At 60.5% G+C, this 15,832-nt stretch overlaps 1 protein-coding gene across 1 annotated transcript; it reads left to right on the top strand.

Annotated features, from left to right (window-relative positions):
- The first annotated feature begins 297 nt into the window (after positions 1–297).
- CPNE6 (copine 6) lies at positions 298–15,453 on the top strand. Its single transcript, XM_075061347.1, has 17 exons — positions 298–385; positions 2,611–2,770; positions 3,125–3,307; positions 4,436–4,510; positions 5,029–5,103; positions 5,257–5,340; positions 5,520–5,609; positions 5,763–5,861; positions 6,177–6,263; positions 7,567–7,626; positions 7,727–7,860; positions 8,314–8,368; positions 8,453–8,504; positions 9,384–9,517; positions 9,613–9,867; positions 10,624–10,684; positions 15,428–15,453. Exons 2-17 carry the CDS (start codon positions 2,618–2,620, stop codon positions 15,451–15,453), a joined length of 1,623 nt encoding a protein of 540 aa, XP_074917448.1. The 5' UTR covers positions 298–385; positions 2,611–2,617.
- Positions 15,454–15,832: the final 379 nt, after the last annotated feature.

Here is a 15,832-nt window from a genome sequence, read left to right as displayed (position 1 = left end):
ACCCGCGGGAGGCGGGGGGAGGAGCGGGGAAGGAGGGAGCGTGGCAGAGGCGGAGGAGGAGAGGGACCCGCGGGAGGCGGGGGGAGGAGCGGGGAAGGAGGGAGCGTGGCAGAGGCGGAGGAGGAGAGGGACCCGCGGGACGCAGGGGGAGGAGCGGGGAAGGAGGGAGCGTGGCAGAGGCGGAGGAGGAGAGGGACCCGCGGGACGCGGGGGGAGGAGCGGGGAAGGAGGGAGCGTGGCAGAGGCGGAGGAGGAGAGGGACCCGCGGGACGCAGGGGGAGGAGCGGGGAAGGAGGGAGCGTGGCAGAGGCGGAGGAGGAGAGGGAAGCCGGTGGGAGAGGCCGCAGGAGGAGGCAGCCAGGCCCCTGTCCGCACCGCCGCCCAGGTACGTGCCGCGTCCGCATCTTCCGCCCCGCCCGGCGCCCCGCAAACCTTAAACCCCAGCCCGCGTCTGCAGCCTCCTCTGTGTGTGTGTGTGTGTGTGTGTCCTTGTGGAGTGTGTGTCCTTAGGGTGTTGTGTGCATGTGTCTATGCTGCGTATGTCCATCCCTGCACGGGTGTTTGTGTGTGTGTGTCCCTGGTGTGTATGTGTGTCCCTACGCTGGGTGTTGTATATGTGTGTTCTTGTTGTGAGTCTTTGTCCCTACACTGTGTGTGGTTTCTTTGTGTGTCCACATCCATACACAGGGTCATAGATTTGTGCGTGTATGTCCTTGTTATATGTGTGTCCATTCCTATGCAGGGTGTTGTGGTGTGGTGTGTGAGTGTGTGTGTGTCCCTGCCCTGAGTGTTGTAGATTTCAAGGCACAAGGACACACCCACAGGGCTCCACTCAAGTCTAATTCCTGCTTCCAGGCCACAGCTGGGGGATTGAGGAGCAGACACATCCCTGGTGAGATGGGCTCATGTGTCACTGGGTGCATGTTGTGTGGCCCTGTTGTGTATTAGTGTTGCACCAGTGTGTTTAGTCTCAGTGTTGTATCTGCATGTTGTGTCTCAATGGTATGTGTCCTGGTTGTATGTCAGTTTTGTGTCTTGAGGTTGTGTGTCCCAGTTGCGTATCAGTGATGTACTGATGTGTTGTGTCTCAACATCGTGTGTCCTGGTTGTGTGTCAGTGTTGTGTCTGCGTGTGTTGTGTTGGTGTTGTGTGCCCCGGTTGTTTCTCTATGTGCTTTAAGCATGCCCTGTTTGTTGTCTTGTTTGTGGTTAGCCCCGGTGGTGTTACATCTGCCAAACGCTCTCCCCCAACCCTCCTCCCAACACACTGGGACCCCATTGTCCCCAGATTCACCCCCGAACCCCCAACCCAGGGAAAGGTTAAAAATAATCAAAGTGAGAATTATGCTTCTCCATTTCCATGGTGATCTCAGCCCTATTTTCTGCCCCGTTGTGTTATTTTAACACAACTTGCGTGCCCTGGGGAAGGATTTGGGGAGGGGCTCTGGGTTTTGCGGGGGCAGGAAAAGTGAGGCTGGTGGATCTGAACCCCAACCCACTGCTGGGTGAATTGAGAAGTTTGTTGTGTTGGGGTGACGCAAAATGGGAGGGGGGAGTTTACACACACACACACATACACACGGGTGGGGCAGCAACACAACATTGAATACTGGTGGGGGAAGGGTCTGTGGAGTGCTGCATAACGCACATGCCTGACACACAGGAGAGAGGAAGCAACGTAACACCAATGTTGCTCAGATACACACACACACACACACACAACACAACATACTTCACACACCCCCAACACTCTTCACACACACATACACACACACCCTAACACTCTACACACACACACAACCCAACACTCTACACACGCACACACACACACACACACAACCTAACACTCTATACACACACACAACCCAACACTCTACACACACGCGTACACACACACAGACACACACACTCTCTCTCTACACACACACACAGCTAGTGCCCCTCACTCCCAACCCACAGCCCCCTGCTGGCCCAGCCCTGCACTTTTCCTCCCTCCCCCCCCATGGCTCATGCCTTGTCTGAGCCAACCTGAGTCATGTCCCAACCCTGAGCCAAGGCACCGCAGGGCCATAAATCATCCAACCGGTGCTGATGGGGCAGAAACGTCTCGGGAACTGGGCATCACCTGGGCTTCCCTCCCCCACCCCTCCACAGCCCTGCCGGTGTCCCTCACTTCTGACCAGCAGCCCCTGCTAGCCCAGCCCTGGGCTCCCCACGCCCCTCACCCCATCCCTGCCCCCTCGCTCTCAATTACACCCAATGCTGTGGTTTAAATCTCTCCTCCGGGGGGGATGCTTTTGCTGTCTTGCTATCCACCCAACCCCCGACCCTCCATTCATCTCCTCACCCAGCCACCCACAACCCCACCCATGCACCCACCCACCCATCTCTAACCCTCGGCCAGCCACCCACAACTTCATCCATCCACCCACCTGAAAACTCCCCTCTATTCATCCATCCACTCACAACCCCATCCATCCATCTACCCATCCAAACACTTATCAACAGCCACTGTCTATCCTTCCACCCCCTCACAAGCTGCACAATCTGTCTAGCCCTATGAGCATCTCCCACCCATCTCTCCTGCCACATGTCCCATCTCTCCTTCCAGACCCACCATGTCGGAGGTGGACAAGTCCCAGCCAGTGGCCCTGGGGGCCTCGCGGGTTGAGCTAAGGGTCTCATGCTGGAACCTCCTGGACCGGGACACCCTGACCAACCCAAACCCCTGTGTGGTGCTGAAACAGCTCAATGAAGGGCAGTGGACCGAGGTATGGAGGTCACAAGGGGTGAATGGGGATCCCCTCCACAAGTCTCCTGATCATCCCCTGCCCCAGGAGCCCTCCTCCCATGCCTCCCCCTTGGGCTGCCCCCACATTCCCCCATTCTCACTCAGGGAAAATTGGGGGACCCCCACGGTGCCCCTCAGTTTGTGAGGTGTGTCCAGCTCCCCCACTTCTCTCTGCTCTGGTTTTCCAGCTCTTGGCCCCCCAAACTCTCTCCCCCAGATAGAGATGTGGCCCGCGTAAGCCACCTTCCCATCATCCCGCAAACGGGGTGCTCCCTTTCCTCAGAGCCCCCTCTTCCTGCTGAATCTCCTCCTGAACCCTGTCCTCCACCCCCAGGTGGGGCGCTCCGAGATCATGCGCTGCAGCCTGAACCCTGTCTTCTCCCATGTCTTTCCACTGGACTACTTCTTCGAGGAGATGCAGATGCTGTGCTTCGAAGTCTATGACGCCAGCGGCGCTGAGGATGCGGGGTTCCAGGATGACGCTTTCCTGGGGGAGGCTGAGTGCTCCCTGGGCCAGGTGGGGATATGGGGTAAACCCCTAGATAACCCTAACCCTAAACCTAACCCTGGGGACCTCGGGTATATCCCCAATAACCCTAACCCTAAACCTAACCCTGGGGACATGGGGTAAACCCCTAGATAACCCTAACCCTAAACCTAACCCTGGGGACATGGAGTATACCCCCAGATAACCCTAACCCTAAACCTAACCCTGGGGACCTCGGATATATCCCAATACACCCATAAACCCCAAACCTAACCCTGGGGACATGAGTATACCCAAATAACCTAAACCATAACCCTGGACATGGAAGTATACCCACAGATAAACTCCTAACCCTACACCCTAAAGCCGGGGACCCGGGTATATCCCCCCAATAACCCTAACACCTAAACTTAACCCTAGGACATGGGGTACACCCCCAGATAACACCTAAACTAACCCTGAGGGTAAACCCCCAGATAACCCTAACCCTACACCTAACCCTGGGGACATGGGGTAAACCCCCAGATAACCCTAACCCTACACCTAACCCTGGGGACATGGGGTAAACCCCCAGATAACCCTAACCCTACACCTAACCCTGGGGACATGGGGTAAACCCCCAGATAACCCTAACCCTACACCTAACCCTGGGGACATGGGGTAAACCCTCAGATAACCCTAACCCTACACCTAACCCTGGGGACATGGGGTAAACCCCCAGATAACCCTAACCCTACACCTAAGCCTGGGGACATGAGGTTAAACCCCCAGATAACTTATCCCTAACTGTAGCCCTGGGCCAGGTGGGGACATGGGCTATACCCCTTGAAAACCTTCACCCTGGGACAGGAGGGGATGTGAGATACCCTGATAACCACAAACTCTAGTTGTACCCATGGGCCTTGTGTTGAGGTGGCTTATGCCCCTGCTCACCATAACCCAACACTAACCCCGAACCCTGGGATACATGGTGATATCTGCCACACATCGAAACTTAGCCCCAACCCCTCCGTATGGTGCCCCAATGGTAACCTCTCACCTAACCCCCCAACTTCACCATAACCCCACCCAACTGGTGCCGCAGCCCCTCTATCCTGCTCTCCACTCTTCTCGCTCTGTACTCCCCGAGTGCCACCTGACCTCTTTCTCTCGCGGCAGATCGTATCCCAGACCAAGGTCACCAAACCACTGCTACTCAAGACTGGAAAGACTGCAGGAAAATCCACCATCACGGTAGGAGGGCTACCAGGTGGGGATGAGACACCCCCCCAAAGGGAACTGGAGAGAAGAGAACTAGTGGGTTAGAGTGGGGTGGGGGGAAAGGGGGCTAGGAGCCAGAACACCTGGGTTCTCTCCCAGGCTCTGGGTGGGGAAGTGGGTTTGGTGGGCTAGAGCTGGGGGTGCGGCAGGACTCCTGGGTTCTCTCCCAGGCTCTGGGTGGGGAAGTGGGTTTTGTGGGCTAGAGCTGGGGGTGGGGCAGGACTCCTCGGTTCTCTCCCAGGCTCTGGGAGGGAAAGGGGGTTTGGTGGGCTACAGCAGGGGGGCACTGGGAGCTAGGACTCCTGGGTTCTCTCCCTGGCTCTGGGAGGGGAGTAGGGTTTGTTGGGTAGGTAGAACAGAGTCAGTGTGGTGTTAGTGAGAGGTGGGACTAGTCCAGCAGGGGCTTGTGTATCGGCATAACAAGGTTCTCCAGGCTCTGCTCATGGGCATCTTGTGTCTCTCGGTGGGTCCATCCATGTCTCCCCCACCAGACCGAAGCAGAAAAGGTCACTAGTACCAACGACTTTGTGCAGCTTGAGTTCCGGGCTCAGAAGTTGGACAACAAGGTAAGAGAGCGAGTTTCCCTTCCCCTGCCCAGAGAACCCAGGAGTCCTGGCTCCCAGCCTCCCCTGCGTCAACCCACCAGACCCCACTCCCCTCCCAGAGCCAGCCTGGAATCCAGGTGTCCTGGGGCAGATTCTCTCTCTCCTTCGCTGTAGGATCTCTTCAGCAAGTCTGACCCTTTCCTGGAAATCTACAAGGTGAACAGTAACAACACGGAGCAGCTGGTGATGAGGACGGAGGTGAGGGGCTGGGGCGAGGGGAAGGAGGGGGGCTGGCAGGGAGGTTGTCTGGAAGCAGTGGGGGGGAAGGGTGGGAAAGGGGGTGAAGGGAGGGGGCAGGAATGGTACCAGGTGGGGGATGGGGCAGCAGGGCAGAGTGGGCAGTAGTGACCCATATTCACCCCACTGCTTCCCCCCAGGTGATAAATAACAACCTCAGCCCCAGCTGGGAACCCTTCCGCATCTCCCTCCACTCGCTCTGCAGCTGTGACCCAGACAAGACCATACGGGTGAGTGCCTGGACACCTGGGTTCTCTCTCCAGCTCTGGGAGGGGAGCAGGGTCCAGTGGTTAGAGAAGGGGGGCCTGGGATCCAGGACTCCTGGGTTCTATCCTGGCTCTGGCGGTCTCTCACATTATCACTCCCTCTCTCTTTTCTCCCAGTGTGTTGTTTACGATTATAACTCCAGTGGGAAACATGATTACATTGGTGAATTCATGACAACTTTCCGTGAAATGCAGGAGGTTTCCTCAGGGAAAGAGGTATGGAGGGTGGGGCTGGGAGCCAGGACTCCTGGGTTCTCTACTTGATTCTGAGAGGGGCGTGGGGTCTGGTGGATTAGAGCGGGGGGAGGGGCCTGGGAGCCAGGACTCCTGGGTTCTCTCCCAGCTCTGGGAGGGGAGTGGGGTCTAGTGGTTAGAGCAGGGGGTTGGGAGCCAGGACTCCTGGGTTCTCTCCCAGCTCTGGGAGGGGAGTGGGGCTGAGTGGGTTATGGGGGGTGGCTCTGGGACTCCTGGGTTCTCTCCCCAGCACTGGATCTGACTCCACACACACACACTTTCCCTATCGCTGGGCAGATGGAGTTTGAGTGCATCAACCCGAAGTACCAGGAGAAGAAGAAACACTACACCAACTCCGGCACGGTGGTTCTGACCCAGTGCAAGGTGAGTTGGGGGGTGAAAGGGGCAGGGCTAAAGAGTGGTTCTGCGGGCAGTGCCTGGGGCACAGGACTCCTGGGTCCAATTCATTGCTTTACCGCAGACTCGCCATGCAACCTTGTCAAGCCACCAAGTACTTCCACACCTTCGTCAATAAATAATTGACTTTGTTTTATTGATAATGGTGGCCCTCCTCATCATTTTAACTAATTATTGTTCTGCACTAATGATTTGTCTGTATGATTAACAGCTGGTGAGTTTTTACCTTTCTACTTCAATTCATTTGCATTATTATCACTGAGCACCAGGCGACAGCCTGGACTCAACGAGTAGTTGTCGGTGGCTTGCTGGATGTATCTCGTGGGATCCCGCAAGGGTCAGTCCTGGGTCCGGTCCTAGTCAATATCGTTGTTAACAACTTAGCTAATGGAGTGGAGAGGAGGCTTATGATATGTCTGGAGGGCAGGCTTAGCAATCAGAAATGACCTTGACTAAGTGGAGAATTGGTCTGAAACCAACAGGATGAAATTCAATGAAGGCAAGTGCAAAGTACTTCCCTTGGGAAGGAAAACTCAGAGGGCAAAGTGGGGAAAGCGCTGGTGGTTTGGGCGGCTCGCAGATTGAAGATGAGCCAACCTCGTGTCGCAGTTATGAGAAAGAGGCGTATTAACAGGAGGGTGGTGTGTCAGACATGGGAGATAATTATCTCATTCTGCTTGGCGCTGATGAGGCCTCAGCAGGACGTTGTGTCCAATTCTGGGCGTCACATTTCAGGGGAGACAAATTAGAGAGAGTCCAGAGGAGAGCAGCAAACAGTGATCAAAGGTTTAGAAAAACCTGACCTAAGAAGGAAAGTTAAAAACAACTGGGGATGTCTGGCTACAGAAGGTTGAGGTGGGAATCCGCCAACAGTCTTCCAATGGGCGAAGGGCTGTGTGAGGAGGACAGGGATCCATTGTTCTCCGTGGACGGTGGGACCAGATGTCCTAGGGCGTATCCCACAGCAAGAGAGAGCAAAGTTGGACATTAGGAGAAACTCCCGAACTCTCGGCAGAGTTGAGCATCTGAGGGAGGTTTGGGGAGGCCCCAACGTTGGAGGTTTGGAAGACCCGGTTGGACAAAGACCCATCAGGCTTGGGCTCAGGTTACGTGGTCTTGTCTCAGCATCGGTGGAGCTGGACTCAGTCAGGTCCCTTCCACCCGCCATTGCCAGGGTTCTGCGATAAACGGCTCGTTATCGCTCATTGTTAATGCCTCATTACGAATCCTCACTGATTGCTGCTAATATTATTTCACCCTCTCTGGGCAGGTGGAGAAGGTTCACACGTTCTTGGATTACATCATGGGCGGACTGCAGATCTACTTCACGGTGAGGTGGCTGGGCCCGGTGGTGGGGCAGGGAGAGGCTCAGATTGGGGCGTGCACCCCCCCATCTAACCCCGGGGGGGCGCTGCCCCCATGTCCTGCAGGTGGCAATTGACTTCACGGCTTCCAACGGTGACCCACACAGCGAGCACTCCCTGCATTTCATCAACCCCAAGGAACCCAACGAATACCTCAAAGCGCTGTCAGCCGTAGGTGAGATCTGCCAGGACTACGACAGGTAACAGCCCCCCTAGGGCAGAGACCCTGCGCTGCCATCCTGGATCCATCCCATCCTGGGCTCTCCCTACCCGCCCCCAACTGCAAATTACCCACCATGCATTGCCCCAGAATCCCGCTCTTACAGACCCACAGAAAGCTAGCCCGCCTTTACCCCACGAGTCCTGCTCTTGCAAACTACCCACAATCCTTTGCATCAGATTCCTGCTCTCCCAAGCAACCCACCATCCTTTGCAGCAGCAAATTACCCACTGTCCTTTGCCCTGGAGCCCCGTGGTAGCAAGTTACCCACAGTCCTTCACAATGGGGTCTTGCTATTTCAAGCTATGCCCTAGGGGCTGGGAGGTGCCAGTGTCCTGGGACTGAGAGCCCTGCACTGCCATCCTGGACGCCTGGGTCCCATTTGCTGTTCAGGGTTCATTGGCTTGACCCCCGCCATCTCTCTCTCTTCCAGTGACAAAAAGTTTCCAGCCTTTGGATTTGGGGCACGGATCCCCCCAAACTACGAGGTACATTTCGTGAAGCTGGGGGTGGGCAAGTAGGTTGTGGGGGCAGTGTTTGCCCTCTCTCTGAGTCCGCGTCTCCTTTCCCAGGTCTCCCATGATTTCGCCATCAACTTCGACCCAGACAACCCGGAGTGTGAACGTAGGAGAATCTCTCTCTTTGTTAGCGAGTGTCATTCGTTAACCTAGGCAATGCTCAACAGACCCCTGATTGATATGAGCCCAGGAGAACCCTGGAGTCCTGGGTCCCAGCCCCCCTCTGCTCTAACCACCAGACCCCACTCCCCTCCCAGAGCCAGGGACAGAACCCAGGAGTCCTAGCTCCCAGCTCCCCTCTGCTCTAACCACCAGACCCTACTCCCCTCCCTGAGCGGGGGACAGAACCCAGGAGTCCTGGCTCCCAGCCCCTCTCTGCTCTAACCACCAGACCCCACTCCCCTCCCAGAGCCAGGGACAGAACCCAAGAGTCCTGGCTCCCAGGACCCCTCTGCTCTAACCACCAGACCCCACTCCTCTCCCAGAGCCGGGGACAGAACCCAGGAGTCCTGTCTCCCAGCCCCCCTCTGCTCTAACCACCAGACCCCACTCCCCTCCCAGAGCCAGGGACAGAACCCAGGAGTCCTAGCTCCCAGCTCCCCTCTGCTCTAACCACCAGACCCTACTCCCCTCCCTGAGCGGGGGACAGAACCCAGGAGTCCTGGCTCCCAGCCCCTCTCTGCTCTAACCACCAGACCCCACTCCCCTCCCAGAGCCAGGGACAGAACCCAAGAGTCCTGGCTCCCAGCACCCCTCTGCTCTAACCACCAGACCCCACTCCTCTCCCAGAGCCGGGGACAGAACCCAGGAGTCCTGTCTCCCAGCCCCCCTCTGCTCTAACCACCAGACCCCACTCCTCTCCCAGAGCCGGGGACAGAACCCAGGAGTCCTGTCTCCCAGCCCCCCTGCTCTAACCACCAGACCCCACTCCCCTCCCTGATCCGGGAAGAGAACCCAGGAGTTCTGAGCATCTCTCCCCCTGCAGGGATCTCAGGGGTGATCGAGGCCTACAAGCGGTGCCTGCCCCAGATCCAGCTCTACGGCCCCACCAACCTGGCCCCCATCATCAATCGGGTGCTGGCGCCCGCCAGCGAGGAAGAGGGCAGCGGGCCTCCCATGGTGAGGGGGAAGAGCAGAGGGGGTGGGGGGCTGGAGGGGGCTGGCCGCAGAGGGAGTTTGGGGTCCCCGAGCGCTGACCTCCCCGTTCCCCCCAGCGGTACCGGGTGCTGCTGGTGCTGACGGACGGGGTGCTGAGCGACATGCCAGCCACACGGGAAGCCATCGCCCGAGCTTCACGCCTGCCCGTCTCCATCATCATCGTGGGGGTGGGGAACACCGACTTCTCCGACATGCGAGCGCTGGACGAGGAGGACGGGACCCAGGAGTCCGGGGGGGAACGGGCCGTCCGCGACATCGTCCAGTTCGTGCCCTTCCGCGAATTCAAGAAGGTGAGTGGGGGGGGGAGCGGGGTGTGTCCTCCATCCGCCCTCCTCCATTCGGCTCCCCCGCGCCCCTCCATCCGCCCTCCTCCGTCCTGCTCCCCCGCCCTCCCCCCATCTGCCCTCTTCCGTCCGGCTCCTCCGCACTCCCTCCATCCGCCCTCCTCCGTCCGGCTCCCCCGCGCTCCCTCCATCCGCCCTCCTCCGTCCGGCTCCCCCGCGCTCCCTCCGTCCACCCTCTTCCATCCGGCTCCCCCGCCCTCCCTCTGTCCGTCCTTCTCCATCCGGCTCTGCCACGCTCCCCCCGTCCGCCCTCCGTCCGCCACTGCCGCGCTCCCCACGTCCGCCCTCCTCCGTCCGGCTCCCCCGCGCTCCCTCCTTCAGCCCTCCTCCGTCCACCTCCCCCGCGCTCCCTCCATCCGTCCTCCTCCGTCCGGCTCTGCCACACTCCCCCCATCCGCCGTCCTCCATCCGCCTCCCCCCCGCTCCCTCCGTCTGCCTCCCCCGCACTCCCTCCGTCCGCCCTCCTCCGTCTGGCTCCCCCACCCTCCCTCCGTCCGTCCTCCTCAATCCGCCTCCCCCGCGCTCCCTCCGTCTGCCCTCCTCTGTCCGGCTCCCCCTGTTCCACCTCCTCCGTACCTGCTCCCCCACTGCTCCTCCATCCGCCTCCTCGTTCCGGCTCCCCGCCTACCTCCGTCCACCCCTCCGTCCCAGCTCCACGTGCTCCCCCGTCCGCCTCCTCCGTCCGACTCCGCCGTGTGCTCCCTCCCATCCGCCCTCCTCTAGTTCGCTGTGCTCCGCCTCATCGCCTTCCGTCTTCCGCAGCGCCGCCGGCAGCGCTGGCCAGGTGCGTGCTGGTTGAGGTCCCCAACCATGCGTTGGTGGAGTTTGATTGGCAGCCGTTTGGCATCAGCCCAGGCCCTGGGCCCCGAACCTCTCAGCCCCCAGTGAGCCCACAGCTAAGCCATGGCCCCTCAGGTTAAGTGCCCCCTCTCCCAAGGGCAGGGCAGGAGGCAGCGGCTCTTTGCCATAACCTCTCTCTTCCTCCTTCCTGCCTATTCTCCTTCCCTTCTTCCTGCCCCATCTCGTCCGCCAGGTACCCTCTGTCCTTACCCTCTTGCCGACCTCCGGCCCTTTCTCTGCTTGCCCCCCGGCTCGGAGGCACGACGCAGGGTGAGGGCTCCCAGCCTCCTGCTGCCTCCCTGGATGAGGGCGAAGGCTGGACCTGACCCCCCACCACCACCGCCCCTCTGGCTTCAATACATGGAGGTGACTCCTCCAATCTCTGCACACAGATCCCCTGTGCCACCGCCAATTGCCCCTAATCCTGACCCCCCCCACCTCAAATCCCCCCAACCCTGAGTCCTCCGACATCCCAACACTGCTCACTCCCTCCCCCAGTGGTGACCCCCATAACCTGCCCCCAGAAGTGAATGTCTCCCGACCCTCAATAAAGCCACTCCCATGGACACCCCGTAACCATTTCTCGCCTGGGCAAATCATTGCCTGGGGGATTGCGCGTCAGCAGGGCTGGAGAGGGGCAGGGAACTGGACCAGGAGACCACAGCCGCTTGGGGCGGGATGCGACTGTGCTAGGGGGAAGTAGAGGCTGGGGGCACCTTAGTATCACATGGGGCGCTGGCAGAATAGAGGGCACAGGGAGGAGGAAGAGAGGGAAAGGGATAGATTGAGGAATGGACAGTACAGATTAGATGGCATGGAGAGGAAGGTGGTGGGGGGTGGATGAGGAGGGAGTGGGATGGATGGATGGATGGAGAAGGGGTGGAGAATGGATGAGAAATCAGAGGAACAGGGGAGAGGAGGGAGATTGTGGGGGGTGGATGGAATGATGGAGGAAGGAAGGGAGAAGGAATGGTGGGGATGGATGATGGATGTATGGAGGTGGTGGTAGGTGGGGTGGCATTGGAGAAGCGATGTGGATGGAAGTATGTGATGGAGGGAGGTAAGGTGGAGTTATAGACGGGTGGGAGTGGATGGAGGAGAGAGAGGAGAGAGGGAGGCGGCAGGAGGACGGAATGTGGTCGCGCTGATGGGCATTGGCCCAGAAACACTCTCGAGGCCGGAGCCGCCAATTGTCCATCCACCCAGACCGCCCCTCTGTGATGCCCCTCAGACCCCAACTATAACGCCCCCATGGCCCTCCCCCAGCCCTGTGGGCTCCCTTGGCACCCCCTGAGCGGGGGGCCGGTGGGAGCGCTTCACGGTGGCCACTGGGAGCTAAAACCCGGAGTTCCCAAGCCGCTGCTCCCGGGGAAGGGGCAGCTCCATGGACAAAGATTGTGGGGGCGGTGGCCAGTCAGCGCCCGGAGCCACTGGGCCCCGACAGCTTACGGCTGAACAAAGAGGCGATAGGAGGATTGATCCCGGGGTCTTTGTCCCAGCATGGCCAACAAGAACGGGTTCGTTCCCTTCTCAGGCAGCACGATTTAGCACATCCAATGGCTGGCCGCAGGCCAGTCACAGTGGGCCCAAGGGGCAGACTTTGATCGGAGGGTAGGGAACCGTGGGGCCATTGACTGAGGGGCATGGGGGCAGCCTGGAGATGGGCTGTTTTGGGGGCTGCTGGGGTCAGGCCAGGGAAAGGCCAGCGGGCCGGCGGGCTGATCACACGCTCCGTCTGGGGCTGAGGATCTAGATCTTGCTGACCTCGTCTTCTCGCAGGCCAGGGGCCACCTGGACCCGCCGGCGGGGGGGACGGTTTCCACTCGGCGGCCGCACAGGCAACCAGAGTCAGGAACCATCTCTGCGCTCACCAGCAACCCGGGCACAGAGCCAGCCATGAGCTACGGCCCCCTTGGCACACAGAATAACTGCACCAAGCCTTCAGGTCAGAAAAGAGTTGTGGGGTGGAGCCAGCTGGGGGCTGGCAGCGGCAGGGCTGCAGGTCGGGAGTGAGTGGGCACCAGCAGACTGTGGGGCAGGGCTGGCTGCCAGGGGCTAGTGGGTCAGAGTGAGGGGCACCGGCAAGGCTATATGGCGGCTGCGGGTCAGGAGTGAGGGGACCGGAGCTGGGTAGCAGGGGCTGCGGGTCGAGTGAGGGCACCGGGCCGGCAGGGGCTGCAGCCCTTCAAGGGTTAACCCCGAGCCAGCGCGTAATTACAGGCGTGTTGACTTCTCCAGCACTGCTGGTTTCTTGTTCTCCTCGGGGGAGCGGGGGAATTCCTGCTGGGGGAAGGCCGAGTCCAGCCCCCCCCCCCCCCCCCCGCCCAGTGGCAGAGAACAAGAGCGGCCCCTCACCGCGCAGCGGAGCTGGGAGCAGGGACGATGCGCGCCTGCCGAGGCTGGAGCCAGAGAAGAGAACAGAACCCAGGAGTCTGATCCCCCCCTCCCTGCCCAGACACCACTCCCACCCCCCTCCCATGGGCTGGCAGAGAACCCAGGATCCTGGATCCCCCGTCCACAACCAGCAGACCCCACCCCCTCTACTCCGGGGCCGGCTCAGAGAACCCAGGAGTCTGGATCCCCCCCCTTATGACCACCAGCTCCCAATCCTCCCAGGCCGGAGAGAACCCAGAGTCCTGGCTCCCCACCCCTCTAACAACCAGCCCCCACGCCTCCCAGGCCAGCAGAGACCCAGGGGTCCTGTATCCTCCCCCTCTAACCACCAAACCCCACTCCCTTCTCCCAGCGCCGCAGAGAACCAGGAGTCCTGGATCCACCACCAAACCCCGCTCCTTCCAGGCCAGCAGAGAACCCAGGAGTCCTGGCTCACCCCCCCCCCCCGCTAACCACCAAACCGCCACTCCCCTTCCAGGCCGGGCGAGAACCCATAGTCCTGGATCCCCCCCAACACCAGCCCCTACCCCCTCCCGGGCCGGGCAGAGAACCCAGAGTCCTGCTCCCCACTCCTCTAGCCACCAGACCCACTCCCCTCCTCGGAGCTGGAGAGAACCAGGAGTCCTGGATCCCCTGCTCTAACCACCAGCCCCACCCCCTCTCAGGCCGGGCAGAGGAACCAGGAGTCCTGATCCCATCCCCCAATCACCAGACCCCACTCCCCTCCCAGGCCGGGCAAAAGAACCCAGAGTCCTGAGCCCGCCCCACCATATCACCAGACCCCACTGCCCTGGCCAAGGCCGGACAGAGAACCAGAGTCCTGGATCTCCGCTCCCCAACCACCAGACCCAGCTACCCCTACCAGGAGGCCAGCAGAGAACCCAGGAGTCCTGGCTCCCCCTCTAACCACCCCCACTGCCCTCCTAGCGCTGGAGAGGCAGTGCCAGGGAGGGGCACCGGCCTGGATCCCCCCCCTGCCCCGGTAATTTGCATCTATCGGAGGACCCTGGCAATGAGCCGCTGTGGCAGCTAGTGACGGGGGGGGCCCTAGGGAGGGGTGCCAACGGGAAAGTGTCTCCCCACCCGCCACCAGCCTCTGTTCCCTCCCAGAGAGAACCCAGAGTCCGGGTTCCACCCCACCCCCGCGAGTCCTGGAGCTTGATGTCGTCCTCGTGAGAAGAGTTGCGCAAGGAGGGAAGGGGAATTGGGGGCGGGGTTGATAGTCTCAGGGGTGGGGCTTCCCTAGGCCACACCCCCTGCTAGGTTCCACCCACCCCACAAGAACTGCAGACGCCGGGGCCGGCTGGGTTTTGGGTGATGTTTATTCTACAAAGACATTGGAAAGCTGGCCACGCCCCCTGTGCCCCAAGCTCCGCCATGTGGGCGGGGCTACGCAGACAGCCCGCCCCCTGGAGGGCGATGGTAAGCGGGTAGCAGCACCCATGGGGCGGGCTGAAAAACGAGCTCCCCCCACACCACCCAGGGCAGGGCCAAGCGCCTCCAGCAGGGGGCGCAGGGATCCCCCCCCCCCTCACACCCCAACCCTAGACTCCTGTGAGAACAGGCCCTGCCTAGTGTGTATGGGTCACTGAGGGGTCACTGGGGCTGCCGTTGTGGGCACTCAGGGGTCCTGAGATACCTGATGGGCTGATTGGTGGGTGCACCCCCTCTTGGGGTGCAGGGCATCAATCTTGGGATGATCTCGGGGGGGGGGTTCAGTAGGCAGAGGATCGTGGGGTCTTTGGCTGATGCACTGCAAGCCTGGGGTGCAGGGCACAGAAAGGGGGTGCAGGGCAGGTTTGAGGTCACCCCCAGTATTGGGGAGCAGGGTGGCTTGAGAGTCAATCTGAGGGGACAGGAGGTAGTTTGCTGCTGCACTGCAGTCTGGGCGGCAGGGGCTGCCTGGTGCACCCCCCCCCCACTTGGGTGCAGAAGGTGATACTGAGGTACAGGGAGTGGCCAGCCATGGGTGCAGGGGGTCACTCGGGGGGGGTGCTTGGCTGCTGGTGCTGTTTTTTGGGGTGCAGCATCAGTGGGCATGACCAGCATGCAACAGGGGAGTCCAGCCCCCCCACACCCCCATTGCCACAGGGAGGGTCCCCCACACCATAATCCCCTCCAACACTATTCCTGCTCTAAAAAAAATTCCCTCCCCCGACGGGAAACCACAGAGTCACCCCCAAACTCCCCCTGCAGGTCCCCGTCGCACTCCCCCTGGTGGCAAAAGGGGGTAACACCGCTGCGGCTGCAGAGAGCCCGGAGGCGTCATTGAGCCAGTGGGCTCCCCCTGCAGGCCAGAGGCGGAAGGACGCCCCCTGAGCTCTTCGCAGAGGAGCGCCCCCTGCTGGCCAGAGGCGGAAGGACGCCCCCTGAGCTCTTCGCAGAGGAGAGGAACCCCCCTCTGGCCCCCCCCCAGAGCCGGGAAAAAAAGAAGGAAACCGGCCCCCCCGCCCCCTGAAAAAAAAAAAAAAAAAAACAGCATCCCCTTCGCAGAGGAGCGCACTCCTAGCGGCCGCCCCTTCACTAGCCCTGAGCAGATTCTCAAGGAAGAAGTGGGAGGCGAGGGCTGGCGCCAAGTGCTCCGACCAGGGCCTTGTAGAGTCGAGCCTCGTACGTGGGGCGAGCGGGCAAGCCCCCCCGCAGGTGCGTCCAGCTCGCGGTGCCAACCGGACTTCTCGGCCTCACAGCCACGTGGCGC

The sequence above is a fragment of the Chelonoidis abingdonii genome, unplaced genomic scaffold (genome assembly GCF_003597395.2).
Source record: "Chelonoidis abingdonii isolate Lonesome George unplaced genomic scaffold, CheloAbing_2.0 scaffold0024, whole genome shotgun sequence".
Taxonomy (NCBI): domain Eukaryota; kingdom Metazoa; phylum Chordata; order Testudines; family Testudinidae; genus Chelonoidis; species Chelonoidis abingdonii.
The sequence above is the reverse complement of the archived record's forward strand: the minus strand, read 5'-3'. Positions and strand labels throughout refer to the sequence as shown.